This window comes from Myxine glutinosa, chromosome 10 (genome assembly GCF_964187855.1).
Source record: "Myxine glutinosa chromosome 10, kmMyxGlut1.1, whole genome shotgun sequence".
Taxonomy (NCBI): domain Eukaryota; kingdom Metazoa; phylum Chordata; class Myxini; order Myxiniformes; family Myxinidae; genus Myxine; species Myxine glutinosa.
The window spans coordinates 20,745,254-20,760,416 of record NC_136270.1 but is presented as its reverse complement, the minus strand read 5'-3'; the positions used below and the strand labels follow the sequence as shown (position 1 = coordinate 20,760,416).

Below are 15,163 nucleotides of genomic sequence, written 5' to 3'. Positions count from 1 at the left end.
GTGTTTGAGGTGTGCGTGGGGAGTTAGGGGGGAGGGAAGGCAGAGTACACCAGCAGCTATTGTAGCCCACGGCCTATTTATTTCATTCGTCTCACTCAAAGGGGTAGCAAAACTATTGTTGGTGTTGTGTTGTGTTGTGTTGTCCACATTCTGTAAAAATTTAAACTTTGCATTTGTCATTCAACTCCCCATTGGATATATAGGGTGATAACGATAACGTACTCCACCATAATTGGTTGAATCGAAATCGTTATCTGAAAAGTCTGAAGCTTCATATACCTGATCTACGACCCAATGTCAGTGAAGAATTAAATTTATGATGTCATTGGTCACATGGCGTGGTAGCCCTCCCTATTGGATTGAAAACAAAAACGTTTAAAAATCCTCTCCAAAACCGCTTCGCAGATCGATGCCAAACTTCATACAGATCGACTAGCCATGGGGAATATAGTTTGAAAAAACAAAATCATATTCACCTTCATTGATGCAATTTTGTCCTAATGTGCACCAAAGTCATCGTTAAATATCCCAATAATCAATAACTTTCCATCTGCTACTGAGGTAAATGTAGGTGTCCTTAATTCATGCATGCTGATTCCAAATCTTTAAGTCAGAATTGACGCCGCACGTTAGGATTTTTAGTCACAGAAAATTATATTTTTAAAGCATTGTTTGTTAACCCATCGTATACAGTAACTGTTAACCATAAACCGAAACACACTGTATATAGTTTACATTAACTATAAACATTAACTTTACATTAACTGTATATATATATACTGTATATAGTTATTAACTTTTTTTTTTTTTTTTTTTTTTTTTTTTTTATTATATATAGTTATTAACTATATACATTAATAAAAGCTTTAAGCACTTGCTTTTACGCTTGTAACTAGCGGTGGTTTGTCTCTGAAGAGACCAGCATATTAGTCCCCCATCATGTTGGGGTTGAAACCCCTGATTAGTGCATGTCCATTGTGCTGATATATTGGTGTAACCTCTCACCATGCACATCACTCACAGCACAAAGTTTGGCTGGAAAGAAGTCCAATTGTGAATGAAGAAAATGCAACTTCAGCAACAATACGGCAACCCATTTCTTCAAAGGCCTTTATCATATCTTGAACCAACTTGGCAAAGTGGGCTGCTCTTTGGTTCCCCAGGAAATTGTGAATTACCAGTTTGAAAGTCTCCCATTCAGCCAGCTCCAGTGGGTTCAGCTTTGACTTGAAGATTCGGACGGCGAATGGCATCGACGTTCCTTTCCCATTAAACGTTTGTGTCAGTCCGGAGGTACAAACATTGCATCATATGTATGGTGCCCATGTCTTGTCTTCGTTGCCCACCTTGCAACCACAGTAGTGATTGTATGCGACCTTAAGACTATTGGTTATGTTTTTTCACCATTTGGTGTGAAGCGTATACTTGCCACATATGTAGCATAAGCAGTCTGCACTGTTCAGACATGTTTGTCTATTCATAACAATCTGAAATATAATTGTATTAAAATATATTATAATATTATTACTATAATGAAGTATACAGAGTATTAAAAAGAACACTTGTAATCCATGACTGGATTTACAATTTTTTCTGAAACTAGAATTCCTTGCGTGTTGGGTTAATTCCGATTTCAGATTCAAAATCGGCACTGTAACTGATCTAAGACGTGAACTTTTACCTCAGTAGCAAATTTGTTGTTTTTCAGTGTAATCGATAAAGCTACAGATAATGGCAATGTGTGCGACATAATAGGGTGCATGGATAATGCAGGTACAGCCATGGCTAAACATATTGGCACCCCTGCACTTTTTTCAAATAATGCACCATATATTCCAGAAAATTGTTGAAATAAAAAAATATTTTGGTATCCACATATTTATTTATTTGGTTTGCAGTGGAACAAAAGAAGCTGAAAAAATGACTAATTCTTAGTTTATTCCACATAGAAATCCTAAAATGACCCGGACAACATTATTGGCACCTTTTAGAAGTTGTTAGAAATAATTAGATTTCAAGCAGGTGATTCTCCTTTACTCTGGAATTGAACTCACCTGTGGTGAGTTGCAGGTGCCTGCAATATAAAAATCACTCATTCAATCAGTTTGAATAGAGAAAAGGAGTCATTCTGCTGCTTTGTGTCACTGTGTGTACCCCATTGAGCATGGAGAAAAGAAAGAAAACCAAAGAATTGTCTGAGGAGGTCAGACACAAGATTGCAGCGAAGCATGGACAATCTCAATGCTACAAGTCCATCTCCAGAGACCTTCATGTTCCTGTATCCACCGTACGCAACGTTATCAGGAACTTTAAGACCCATGGCACTGTAGCCAACCTCCCTGGACGTGGCCGCAAGAGAAAGCTTGATCGAAGATTGCAGCGAAGGATTGTTCGAATGGTGGACAAAGCACCTCGATCAACTGCCAGAGATTCAAGCTGACCTTCAGACACAAGGTACGACAGTTTAAACTCACACCATCTGTCACCAACTCAATGAAAGGGGGTTCTATGGTAGGAGACCCAGGAGGATCCCACTGCTGAGAGAGATATGAGAAAGCCCGACTGGAGTTTGCCAAAATTTGCGAACCCGACTGGAGAATGTCCTGTGGACATACGAGTCCAAATTAGAGCTTTTTGTTAAAGCACATCATCTCTATGTTTACAGAAAACAAAATGAAGCCTTCAAAGAAAAGAACACCATCCCTACAGTCAAACATGGAAGAGGTTCAGTGATCTTTTGGGGTTGCTGTGTTGCCTCTGGCACTGGGTGCCTTGAATGTGTGCTCGACATCATGAAATTAGGAGATTACCAAGGCATTTTGGAGCGCAATGTTCAACCCAGTGTCAGAAAGCTTGGTCTACATCGAAGGTCATGGGTCTTCCCCAAACACACTTCAAAAAGCACCCAGGAATGGTTCAAGACAAAACGCTGGACTGATCTGAAGTGGCCAGCAATGAGTCCAGATCTAAATCCCATGGAACACCTGTGGGGAGATCTGAAAACAGCAGTTGGGAGAAGGCATCCTTCAAATCTGGGAGAACTGGAGCAGTTTGCACAAGAAGAGTGGAACAAACTGCCAGTGGAGAGGTATAGGAAGCTCATTCATGGCTATAGGAAGTGCTTGACTGCAGTTATTTTGTACAAAGGCTGTGTGCTACCAAATATTAAGTCTGGGGTGTCAATAATTTTGCCAATGCCATTTTTTTTTTTTTTTTTTTTTTTGTATGCTGAATCGAGGCTCGTGAAAGAGCTGACATTTACTTCACAAACAAATCAACCAGACAAACAAAATATATAAAAAGAGGGAGCGGAAGACAAGAGAAGGGGAAGCACACAAACACTTGAGGGCACACAACATTTAAGAGCAGGGAGATGTGTGGGAGGGAGAGGGCTTGGGGGGAGGGGGGTGGCAGAAGTATCAAACACAAGGACACCAAGGACTTCCAGGACAGAAGTTGGTATTTCAAAAAAGTGGAATTGGGGTGAAATTAGTGGGGATAGAAAAGATCAATGTTTTAGATGGGGGAAGATAAGAGATGGTGGTGAACAGCTGTTTTAAAGACCTGGAGGGTGGAGTGGGATTGAAGAGAGTGAGGGAGTTTGTCCAGAGGCGGGAGAAAAGAGGAATGAAGGAGTGAAGGTGAGCAGAGAGTCTTGATTTTGGCAGTTTAACCATAAGAGGGTTGCAGGCAGATCTTGTGCGACCTGTAGGAATATTTGCTGGACAGAGCCCAGAGAGAGCTGGGGGGGGGGGGGGGGCAAGGCCAGAGAGGAGTCTGTAGAAGACGGAAAGACCACCAACCTGCCTGCGGTGAGTGAATGAGAGGCCCTTGGAGTTAGCTTCATCGCGGGAGATTCCAATGATTCTGAATGCTTTGGTTTCAACAGCGTGAAGACGAGCTAGGTGTGAGGCAGGTGCACCAGCCCAGAGGGGAGAGCAGTATTCCATTGAGCTGCGGATGAAAGCCTTGTATGTGGTGAGGAGCTCAGGTGTGCCAAGGAAGGACTTCGCACGACGGAGGATGCCCAGTCGGCGACTGGCTTTGGAGGCCAGATTTGAAATGTGGTTTTCCCAGGAAAGATCATGGCAGATAGTGAGTCCCAAAAGCTTGAGTGACAGAACTTCTTGGAGAGGATTATTCAGAAAGTGGATGGGAGGGTTGTCCAGTCGGTCTTTTCGGAGAGACATCGTAAGAGTGTGAGATTTGTCAGGATTGAAAGACATGTTCCACTTGTATGCCCAGTCTGTGATTTTGTCCAGGTCTGCAGAGAGTGAGGAGGCTGCAGACTGCCGATCTGAGGGATGAAGACTGGAGCGACATAGAGTAGAGTCATCAGCAAAGAGATAGAGAGGATTTTCAAGAGAGTCAGAGAGATCATTGATGAAGACCAGAAAAAGCACAGGGCCCAGAACACTGCCTTGGGGAACTCCAGCCTGAACAGGAAGAGGAGATGAGAGAAACCCATTCAGGGCCACACGTTGACTATGACTAGAGAGGAAGTCCACCAGCCATGTGTGGAGATTTCCATGGATACCAAAAGAGGAGAGTTTGGTGAGCAGAGCGGGGTGCCAGACCATATCGAAGGCACGTGATATGTCAAGGGAGACAGCTCTAATTTCCTGTTTGGCATTGAGGACCTCCATCCATTGTTGAGAAAGCAGAAGCAGCATGTCCAGAGTAGAGTGACCAGGTCTGAAACCAAATTGATGATCAGAGATCAAGCCATTGGAGAAGAGGAAAGATTTCATATCTGAAGCAATGATGGATTCCATGACTTTGCTGATAATTGGGAGAAGGCTGATTGGTCTGTAGTTGCTGGGATCTGTTTTTGCACCTTTTTTGTGCAAAGCGGTGATGTTGGCAGATTTCCAAGCAGATGGCAGATGACCTTGAGCAAAAGAGAGGGTGAAGAGAACAGAGAGAGGGAGTGAAAGAGCAGAAGAACAGGATTTTAGGACCCGTGGGCTGATGCCGTCAGGTCCAGTTGCAGAATCAGAGTCGAGGGTTGACAGAAACTTTTCCACCTTGTCAGGAGGAAAGGACACAGAGTCCAGGAGTAGCTGAGTACGACTGGGTACGGTGGGTACAGAGAGGGATGGGTTTGGGACACAAGATTTAGAGGCAAACACAGAGTTGAGGCATTCAGCTTTTTCATGTGCGGAATCAGCCGTGTGGCCGTTTGAGGTGAGGGGGTGGATGGAGGCGGAACAAACACCAGAAACAGATTTGACCAGACGCCTCCAGGATTTGGAAGAGGGAGACAGGTAAGAGAGTTCTGTCCTGAGAACGGAGAGCTATTGTTTCCTGGCTCTCCTGAGGGTGGACACACACACTTGTTTCGGGCGTTGTGAAAGGAAATGAGATTTCCTTCCGTTGGATTTGCTTTCCAGGAGACGAAAGCAAGTTGTTTCTGGGCAATAGCCTCACCACAGGATTCCGTGTACCATGGACGGGAGGAAGGGTATGACAACTGAAGACGAGATGGGATAAATCTGTGCATGAGAGAGAGCAATTTACTTTGGAAGAATTCCCAGGATGAGTTGATGTCAGAGGCGGTAGAGATGGGAGACCAGTCCAGATGATTGATGGCTGATTGAAGAACGTGCCAGTTGGCCTGAGTGAAATGCCAGACTCGTCGACGCTGAGGAGGCTCTCTGAGAATGGTCAGAGAGATGTCCACTTTAACAAGCACATGATCAGATGAGCCGATTGGAGCAGAAGAAGAGCAGCGGACATTTTCAGGGAAGTTTGTCATAACCAAGTCCAGAAGAGAAGACGCTCCGTTGACTGAGATCCGGGTCGGGAAATTGACAGATTGTGTCGGTCCCTGTGAGTCACAGAAATCCTTTGCTGAAGAGCCATGGCTGGTGAGAGAGGAACCCACACCCAGCCAACTGGCATGGTGACAATTGAAATCACCACATATGAGGAAGAGAGAGTTGGGATGGGTAGATAGAAGTTGGTCCATATTATCAGACAGCGAGATGTAGATGGAGTCATCACTGTTTGGTGGACGGTACAACACACATATGAACAAAAGGTGGGAGCGAAGGGGAAGCCGTAGCCAAAGGTATTCCTGGGGGTGAGGTGGAGAGAGGGCAGTGCAGGGCGAGTGAGGAAGAGTTTTTTTATAAAGATAGCAACTCCCCCTCCAGGACGAGGCTCAGGTCTATCATACCGGAGGAGGGAGTCTATCATACCGGATTTCTTTTTATTTTCTGATTTTAAATGATGTATTAAATTCTGAATCAAAAACAAAGGTTCTGTAATATTAACAGTGAAATAACGAATTGTGGAGACCAAATACTTTTGTCAATTTCAACTTATTTTTAGAAAAAATTGTGAGTTATTTGAAAACTGCAAGGGTGCCAATATTTTTGGCCATGACTGTAGCTTTTTTTTTTTAATCTCCAAGCTTTTTGAAAAAAAACGGGGGGATATTTTAATCAGCTGTCTGTCTGTCTATTTGTTTCAGTCTCGTCCTAAGCGGTTGTGCAAAAATTCATGAAACTGTCGGTTATTATGATCATCATATGGCAATAAGGTTCATTCATTCATTCATATGGCAATAAGGTGCAAGAGCAGTATCATTTTGGACCCACCCCCTGGGTCGGGGTCAAAATGTTGAATACCAAACTACACCACTTGCGTGCACCTTTTTTTTTCAATAAAAAAAAAAAAGAAACTGTATATGCAATCAACATTGCGGGACGCATGAAATGTGGCTTTTTTGTATTTGTCCTCAGGGGTTGTATTTGTCCTTACAGGTTAAAACGGGGAAAAAATTGAAATCTAAATTTGATATCTGGTCATTCCTGGTGGAACTTTTTGCCATCTTTAACCTTTGGTTTTGGTGGGACGCTTTGGGATTTGTGATGGTGCACCATCGATTTCACTCAAGTATTATGATTTTGCCCTTTGCTGCAGAGCATAGTAGTGTAGCAGCATAGCAAACCTGTTGTGCATTTTGTGATACAAGCACCAAATTTGGCACAAATGTACATTAATATGTTGCGAACATTTTCAGATATTGGGCCACTTGAAATTCCGTAATTTTTTTTTTCAAATTTTTTCAAATTTCGTAATTTCAAATTTTTCGGGTGACACCGTCACAATTTCGGTCTTCGAGGCCGGCCGATATAGTGGGGCGGCTTAGCCCAAATATTCAAAAGAATTGTGCATTTTGTGATACAAGCACCAAATTTGGCACAAATGTACATTAATATGTTGCGAACATTGTGTGGTCAGCAATGAAGACGAGAGTCTGAATTACATGTATGCAAAAGACCTTGTGAACCAGTGAAGCAAATACACGGGTAAGCATGAATTAAATCTAGGGCATGATATAATTTCCATGATGTTTACCTCTACACTCAATGGTGGAAGGAGGTAATGTTTTGATCCCAGCTTGTCTGTATGTCTGTTTGTCTGTTAGTCCACAAAATTCCAGACAAAGCTTGTAGTAGTGGTAGTTGTAGTGGTAGTGGTGATAACAGAAATTGTTATATAGAACTGAACTTATATTATTATTATATGCAGAAAATAACTTCATTTCTATATGCCCTGCAGTGGACAGGTTAATTGGTTTATGCACTGAAGGGGTCACCCTGGTGTGCACTGCTGTGTTCTGCCTCACTGAGTTGTTCAGGTATGATGTACTCAGCACAAGCTTCTGGTCGGCCCGGAGGTGGGGGTGCGGGGCCTGTCACGGAACGTCAAAACAAACGGCCTGCCGGGGCCGCCCAAAAGTCGGGCGTGAGGGGCGCGTCCACTAATGGAACGCCTCTCGCTTCCCAGATCGAGGGCCACGTGGTCAGGAGAACCTCGTCCCTTCCGGTCACACTTTGCCTATCGGCCGGCCTCGAAGACCGAAATTGTGACGGTGTCACCCGAAAAATTTGAAATTACGAAATTTGAAAAAATTTGAAAAAAAAAATTACGGAATTTCAAGTGGCCCAATATCTGAAAATGTTCGCAACATATTAATGTACATTTGTGCCAAATTTGGTGCTTGTATCACAAAATGCACAATTCTTTTGAATATTTGGGCTAAGCCGCCCCACTATAGCTCTTCATGTCCATGGATTTTTTTTTGTGAGATTATTTAATGATAAAGCTCTGTGGGATTGACTTTGGTTACCTGATGCAAGAGGAGACTGGTATTGTATGCAGAACAATTGTGCAAACTGTGTGCACTTTGTGTCAATGTTATCCTCCCCCACCCCACCACCTGCAGCTTCGGTTAATTGATTGGGGCCTAGCCGAGTTTTATCACCCGGCACAGGAATACAATGTACGTGTTGCTTCTCGGTATTTCAAGGGCCCAGAGTTGCTTGTGGACTACCAGGTTTGTGTTACGACTTTTCTCCATCAGTCATGCCCTTGTTTGTTTCATTGCCATTATTATCTTTATATAGCGGTCCGTTAACCATTTCTCCATGGTATGTCAATTGAGATAGATTTAGCTGAATGCTTCCACAGATGGAAATGTGTTTAAAGTAATGTAATGTTTTGAAGAATTGAAATGAAATTGGTTTATATACTGATGATGGTTGAAAGAGTATGGAAGTTACATTGTAACTCCAACGACTTCACTCGGATGTGATGCAATGAAATTGAGCAATGAGGCCTACCTGACTTTGTTGTTGATAGTCATGATGATGCAAATTAGATTCTTTAATTGACCTTGAAAGTGAGTTATTAAGCGGTGACGGCACTATAAATATTGAATTGCATGGTCGGTTTTTTGACCATTTTTGGACGTGTCGGTCGAAAGATCCGCACGTGCTTTTACTACATCTATCTACCGGAAGCCTCCCTTCACTGGGCATTATACTCGCTGGGATTCCTGCAGCTCCACGAGATACAAATTGCCTTGATCAACATCTTGATGAACAGAGCTCGGAGGATTTACTCACCTTGTAATATTCCTGCTCAAATGGACAAATCATGAATATACTCTGTGACGATGGTTATCCGGAGTATATAATTAAGAAATATGTGCACAAGTTTCGAAACGCGACAAAGGAACACAAGATCGGGACGGACAAATGTCCGACCGTATGCAGTATATCAGGATGCCACGGAAAGGACAATCGCCACGAAGGTTTGAAGAACAAATCATATATACGGTATCAAACCCGTACCTGGCTGTGCAACCTTAAGTAATCTTCACCTCTCGCCATCTGCTCACTATCATCCTTGAAGGATCATCGGCCATTTGTTCTTCTTCTGCTATTGCGCGGCATTTGGTTCGCAACATCGTCTGTGCAGACCAGTACAAAGCAGATTTATTCAAGATATTGAGTCGAGGTTGGAGTATATTTACATCTACGTACAGTCACGTGAAAAAGTAAGTACACCCCATGTAAAGTTTTGACTTTTTCAACATATTTCAACATACAGCTATTTGATCTTCAATTCAACAATATTGATAGATAAAGGTGATATAATATAACAAATATCATGAAACATTTACATTTTGTAGTCCATTGTGTAATTTAAACAAACATAAATGCAAATTTCACATGTGGAAAAAGTAAGTACACCCCATGAAATGTTTTTTTAATCTTTTTAACATATGTGGACATTTCAATATTTGATCTTCATTTAAACAGTATCTATAGATAGAGGTGATCTAATTGAACAAAAAACAATGAAAAAATTGACTTTGCAATAATTTATTCAACAAAAAATTAACAGAGATGCCATTTCCTTCTGTGGAAAAAGTAAGTACACCCTTGGCTCTAATAGGTGGTATTGCCCCCTTTGGCAGAAACAACCTCAAATAGGTGTTTCTTATAACTGTCTACCAGTCTCTGACATCGACTGGGAGAAATTTTTGCCCACTCCTCCATGCAGAATTCTTTCCGCTGTGCGATGTTTGAGGGGTTTCTTGCATGCACAGCTCGTTTCAAATCCCCCCACAACATCTCGATGGGATTTAGATCCGGGCTTTGACTTGGCCATTCCAGAACCCTCCATTTCTTTCTTTTCAGCCATTCCTTGGTGGATTTACTGGTATGTTTAGGGTCATTGTCATGTTGCAAGGTCCACCCTCGGTTGAGCTTCAACTTTCCAACAGATGGCCTCACATTATCCTCAAGCACCCTCTGGTTCAATGAAGAATTCATAGTGGATTCTATGATGGTGAGCTGCCCAGGCCCTGGTGCAGCAAAGCTGCCCCAAACCATAATATTTCCACCACCATGCTTTACAGTTGGTATCAGGTTCTTGTGGTCAAATGCTGTCTTTGGTTTTTGCCAAACATGTCTTCTGGTACTGTGGCCAAATAGCTCTACCTTTGACTCATCTGTCCAGAGCACATTGTTCCAGAAGTGCTGGTCTTTGCCTCGGTGTTCATTGGCAAACTTTAGTCTTGCCCTGGTGTTCTTTCTGGACAGCAAAGGTTTCCTCCTGGCACACCTCCCATGTAGATCAAATTTGTGCAGCCTCTTTCTAATGGTAGACTCATGCACTTTGACATCAACAGTGGTAAGAGCTACCTGTAGGTCCCGTGATGACATTCTGGGGTTCTTAGAGACTTATTTCAGCATCTTGCAGTCTGCTCTCGGGCTGAACTTCCTGGGGCGGCCTGGCCTGAACAAGTTGGCAGTTGTTTGGAATCTTCTCCACTTGTAGATGATCTTCCGGACAGTCGAATGATTGATTTCAAATTGTTTGGAGATCTTTTTAAATCCCTTCCCAGACTCGTAGGCATCTATAACCTTCTTTCTGAAGGCCTCAGAGAGCTCTTTTGATCTTGGCATGTTGACGCCGCACACTTCAACAACAAAGAGCAAACCAAACTAAATGTCTGAGGTTTAAATAAGACAGGGTCCTCCAAGATCCTCTCTAACGATGTTCTAATCATTTGCACCTGAGCTGGTGCACCTGATTCTAATTTTAGGTATTTGAAGTAGTGCTAAATGTAGGGGTGTACTTACTTTTTCCACATGCAAAATTTGCATTTATGTTTATTTAAATTATACAATGGACTAGAAAATGTAAATGTTTCATGATATTTGTTATATTATATCACCTTTATCTATCAATATTGTTGAAATGAAGATGAAATAGCTGTATGTTGAAATATGTTGAAAAAGTCAAAACTTTACATGGGGTGTCCTTACTTTTTCATGTGACTATGTAGGAAGCAACCTTCATCCTTTCCACGGACCCTATATTGTGTCGTTAAAAGGAATTTGTGCATTCTCTCATTCTCTTTCAACATGGAAATATTAAAGGTGTTGTTGCCCCGACCCCTGTCCATATTATGTATTGTCGAGTGGTTGCCCTCGGTGAAGACCGGGAAATCACGGATAGCAATCGAGCTTATTTTGAGGCGTTATCCAATTGATGGCGAATGATACGCGATGAGGAGAAGAATACCGACTTACCTGGACGGCCTTGGTGATGTCTTCACCCTTCGAAAAGAAACTCAAACCGAGGCGGATTTGATGTACAAAAATAAACATGGCTTTATTGCCAGACCCCGAGAACAATGAAACGCGCCGGTAAATAAAATCCTCGGTTGGGATCCCACACACCTCACTTCAACAACGAGCACAGGGGAAGAATTAATCAAATGAACCATTGTATTCTGAGTGGTGCGGCTTAGCTCTGTCTGGCTGCAGTGTCAGGGATGTCAGGCTCCGAGCGCAGTCGTCTGATGTGGCTCCGGTCGGTGGGGAGTAGGCCTCGATGCATCCCTGTTCACCAGGCCTCAACAAGGCCTCTCGCGCCAAGTGAGCGAGCGGGCATGCAACCCGCTTCCTCAGCCGTGCAATGTCCTCCCGAATTCGGCACGAAGCTGTGATGCACCCAACGTTCAGGTCAGAAAGGAGAGAGGGTCGAGGTGAAGGAAGGCGTGAGGGCAAGAGGTCGGGGCAGAAGAATTGTGAAGGCAAGAACGAGCGAGGCCCAGACACCAACGTCTATCTCAACGAGCAGGGATGAGAGAGAGAAAATGTCGGTCTCTTCTGCTTTTTGTCAATCCCTCTTGACGTCATATCTCTCCTCTCTCTCTCTCTCTCTCTCTCTCTCTCTGTCTGTCTCTGTCTCTGTCTCTGTCTCTGTCTCTGTCTCTGTCTCTCTCTCTGTCTCTCTCTCTCTGTCTCTCACAGGCTCAACCTTCCACCAATGGCCGCGTCACTTCTCTCTCGTGCCATTTGTTCGATGGCCAATCAGTCTGTCGCTTCCCTTGCTCTTGCTTCACCACTCAGCGAGCTGCTTCTTGCTTTTGCCCTGACCGATTGCTGCCCCTCGGGGCGTGTCCATTGCCTTCCTGCTCGATGTGTGTTGCCATGACAGCTGGTGATGTGGCTGGCTGTGGCTCCATCGGCAGTCCCCGAACTGGCTTTCGGTGAGTTTTATAAATAAGGGGGAATTAATTAATGTGTGCGCTAATGGGGATGGATTCCTAGCTAGTGTCTATGTGCGTTGCCATACGGGACACAATGATGATCACAGGTTTGACATACCGGGGAATTAGCTTAATCCCTATTCTACTTATCACAAAGCCATCTTCGTATGACAACAAAGATACACTTAATCCGAACAAACCGCCTAAACAGAACTTATTACATCGAGATTCCCTGTCACGACAGCCGGAGCATAATATCTACGCAGATCTACCTGGATCTATATACCACTACCCAAAAATTCATAACTATGCTAATGGTGAGTCCTTAGTTTTGGGGGAACCCCATCCCTCTCCCTCAAAGGGATTGGTGCAAATGGTGAGTAATCGCTCTCAACTCCGCTCCAGCCAATCGTAGCCAGAGATAGTGGTGACTGAGCCAACCAATAGGTGTTCAGATTACCATTTACGTCATGACTGATGAGCCAATCAGTGCCGATCTTACATAGACATAGACTAGACGGATTTCTGAGAAATGTGAGTTAGGTGCATTTTTGGGTAAAAGTTGGGAACCTCACTTTTTAACATAATTAGGGTATGCTGAATTCGATTAACCCGGTTCCCAGGCCAAATTTAGAGTTTTTGACCTCCTAATTAGCATAAACAAAATGGCCACTAAATTGCCATTTTTGGACAATTTCTTTGAACAAGCATTTACATATCATGTATATACATGAAGCTCTTTTACTTTAACTTTACAACTTTTACCCCAAAATGCACCTAGAAGCTTATACATGGCCTTTTTTCATGAATCCGTCTCGTCTATATTATGGTTGGCGACATATTGAAAGACATTCAAACTGATATTGAAATTGGACACTATAAAATGGGAAATGGTTTTAATAAGACAATGTTTCATACAACCATTTATTCTAAAATTAAGTATACATGGCCATGAAGCACAAACAGTCAGGAATGTCACACATGTTGTTTTGCCAAACTACATCAAATTCATACAAGGGGTCTGATCATCACTCTGTTGGTGACAGGCACACATTGATGTGCACCTCAACTCTGAATAGCGACATTTGCAGTGTCGAGTCTTGCATTGCTTCTGGCATGCACAACAAATCATCTCGGAGGCAACTTTCTGGGATTGGACTCGGTGACATCAGAATAGCCTCTTGTCCTGAATCACCACGTTTCCATCCCATTTACAACGGTGCAGGAAGGTCAGGTATGGCACAATGAGCATTTCTCCATACCATGGCTTGATAGTGTACTCGCATCAAATGGAAATGAAGAGCATCACTTGTCGGTGACATTGCTTCTGGTTTACCAGTCTTGGAGAACAACATCTGTCGTGCTGAATTAACAGAGGTTGTTCTGTGCACATTATATATTCTGCAGACGAACGCTTCTGCAGATTTGATTGTCTCCTCTGTGAGTTCACCAATGCCCAAGTTCTTTAGCAGTTTATGGTGCTCTTTGAAGACCTTCCATGATGTTTGTTTGGTGTGATTTGCACAACAGGAGGTGGTGTCACACCCAATTAATGCGTGAAATGGCATCAGTGCTGTGGCCAAACTTCTCGGTAGATTGTTTAGATTAGATTAGATTACCACATAGAGCTGCATGTATGGACATGATATATAAATGCTTGTCCCAAGAATGTGTCCAAAAATGGCAATTTGGTGGCCATTTTGTTTATGCTAATTAGAAGGTCAAAAACTCAATATTCTGCTTGGGAACCGGGTTAATCGAATTCAGCATACCCTGATTATGTTAAAAAGTGAGGTTCCCAACTTTTACCCAAAAATGCACCTAGAAGCTTATACATGGCCTTTTTCCATAAATCTGTCTCGTCTAACATGCTTATATGTGCCTGCTTTTCACTTCCTTATGTCTCTTGCTGTTATTTACCTTGAGAAGTACAGAACAAAACGCTTTGGTTAATCTTATGTCATGTTTGTTTTCGCGTACTTTACTGTTATGTCTGTTTTCGTGCGCTCATTCTTGTTAAAGCCTTGAATGGGGTGACCGTTTGTGGGCTGCTCAACCCGATTATGATTCTTGTTGTTTAATTTCCTCTCTGTTGTTATCCCAGATGTATGATTACAGCCTGGACCTGTGGAGTCTGGGTTGCATGCTTGCCAGCATGATCTTCCGTAAAGAACCATTTTTCCACGGTCATGACAACTACGATCAGGTTTGACTTTTCTCCTCTGCACCTTGCGAACTGGAGAACTTGAGATCATGCTAATCCTTCCATTAAGCTACTGTTTCAATACCTGATGCGACTGGTTACCTCTGTGGATTATATTTACTGTTTGGGATTCTTTATCACATCCCCACCACCCCCACACCCCATCAGCTCGTACGAATTGCAAAGGTTTTGGGTACAGAGGATCTCTATGACTATATTGATAAATACAACATTGAGCTGGACCCTCGCTTCAATGACATACTTGGCAGGTACAGCGTTGTGGGTGTTTCCCCCGCTGCCCCCATACTTTTCCCCATGTGCTGCTGCAGTTGTTCAAGATTGATCGTTTTTATTCATTTATTTTTAGAGTTCACGTTGATAGACTTAATTTTAAAATTTTGAAGCCTACTCTGCTTATTTGGAAGCACCTGAGTGTTTAATGCTTTGTTGAAATCTGTTATACATGTTTTATAATTTTTCAACTACGTACTTACTTTCTTTTATTTGTTGGACTTGAGAGTGCGTACGTGTTGTGTGTACGTGCGCTGGTGCATTAGGTGGCATGCTCACAGGTCAGAGCATTTTTTGCAATA

At 42.9% G+C, this 15,163-nt stretch overlaps 1 protein-coding gene across 2 annotated transcripts in view; it reads left to right on the top strand.

Moving 5' to 3' along the window:
* The window catches only part of LOC137434375 (casein kinase II subunit alpha), an 84,525-nt gene that overhangs the window by 33,716 nt on the left and 35,646 nt on the right, over positions 1-15,163 (top strand). For both annotated transcript variants that reach the window (XM_068127303.2, XM_068127302.2), the window contains exons 8-10: positions 8,240-8,350; positions 14,472-14,573; positions 14,739-14,839. In XM_068127303.2, the coding sequence (XP_067983404.1) occupies positions 8,240-8,350; positions 14,472-14,573; positions 14,739-14,839 (314 nt within the window). The remainder of the gene's footprint in view (positions 1-8,239; positions 8,351-14,471; positions 14,574-14,738; positions 14,840-15,163) is intronic.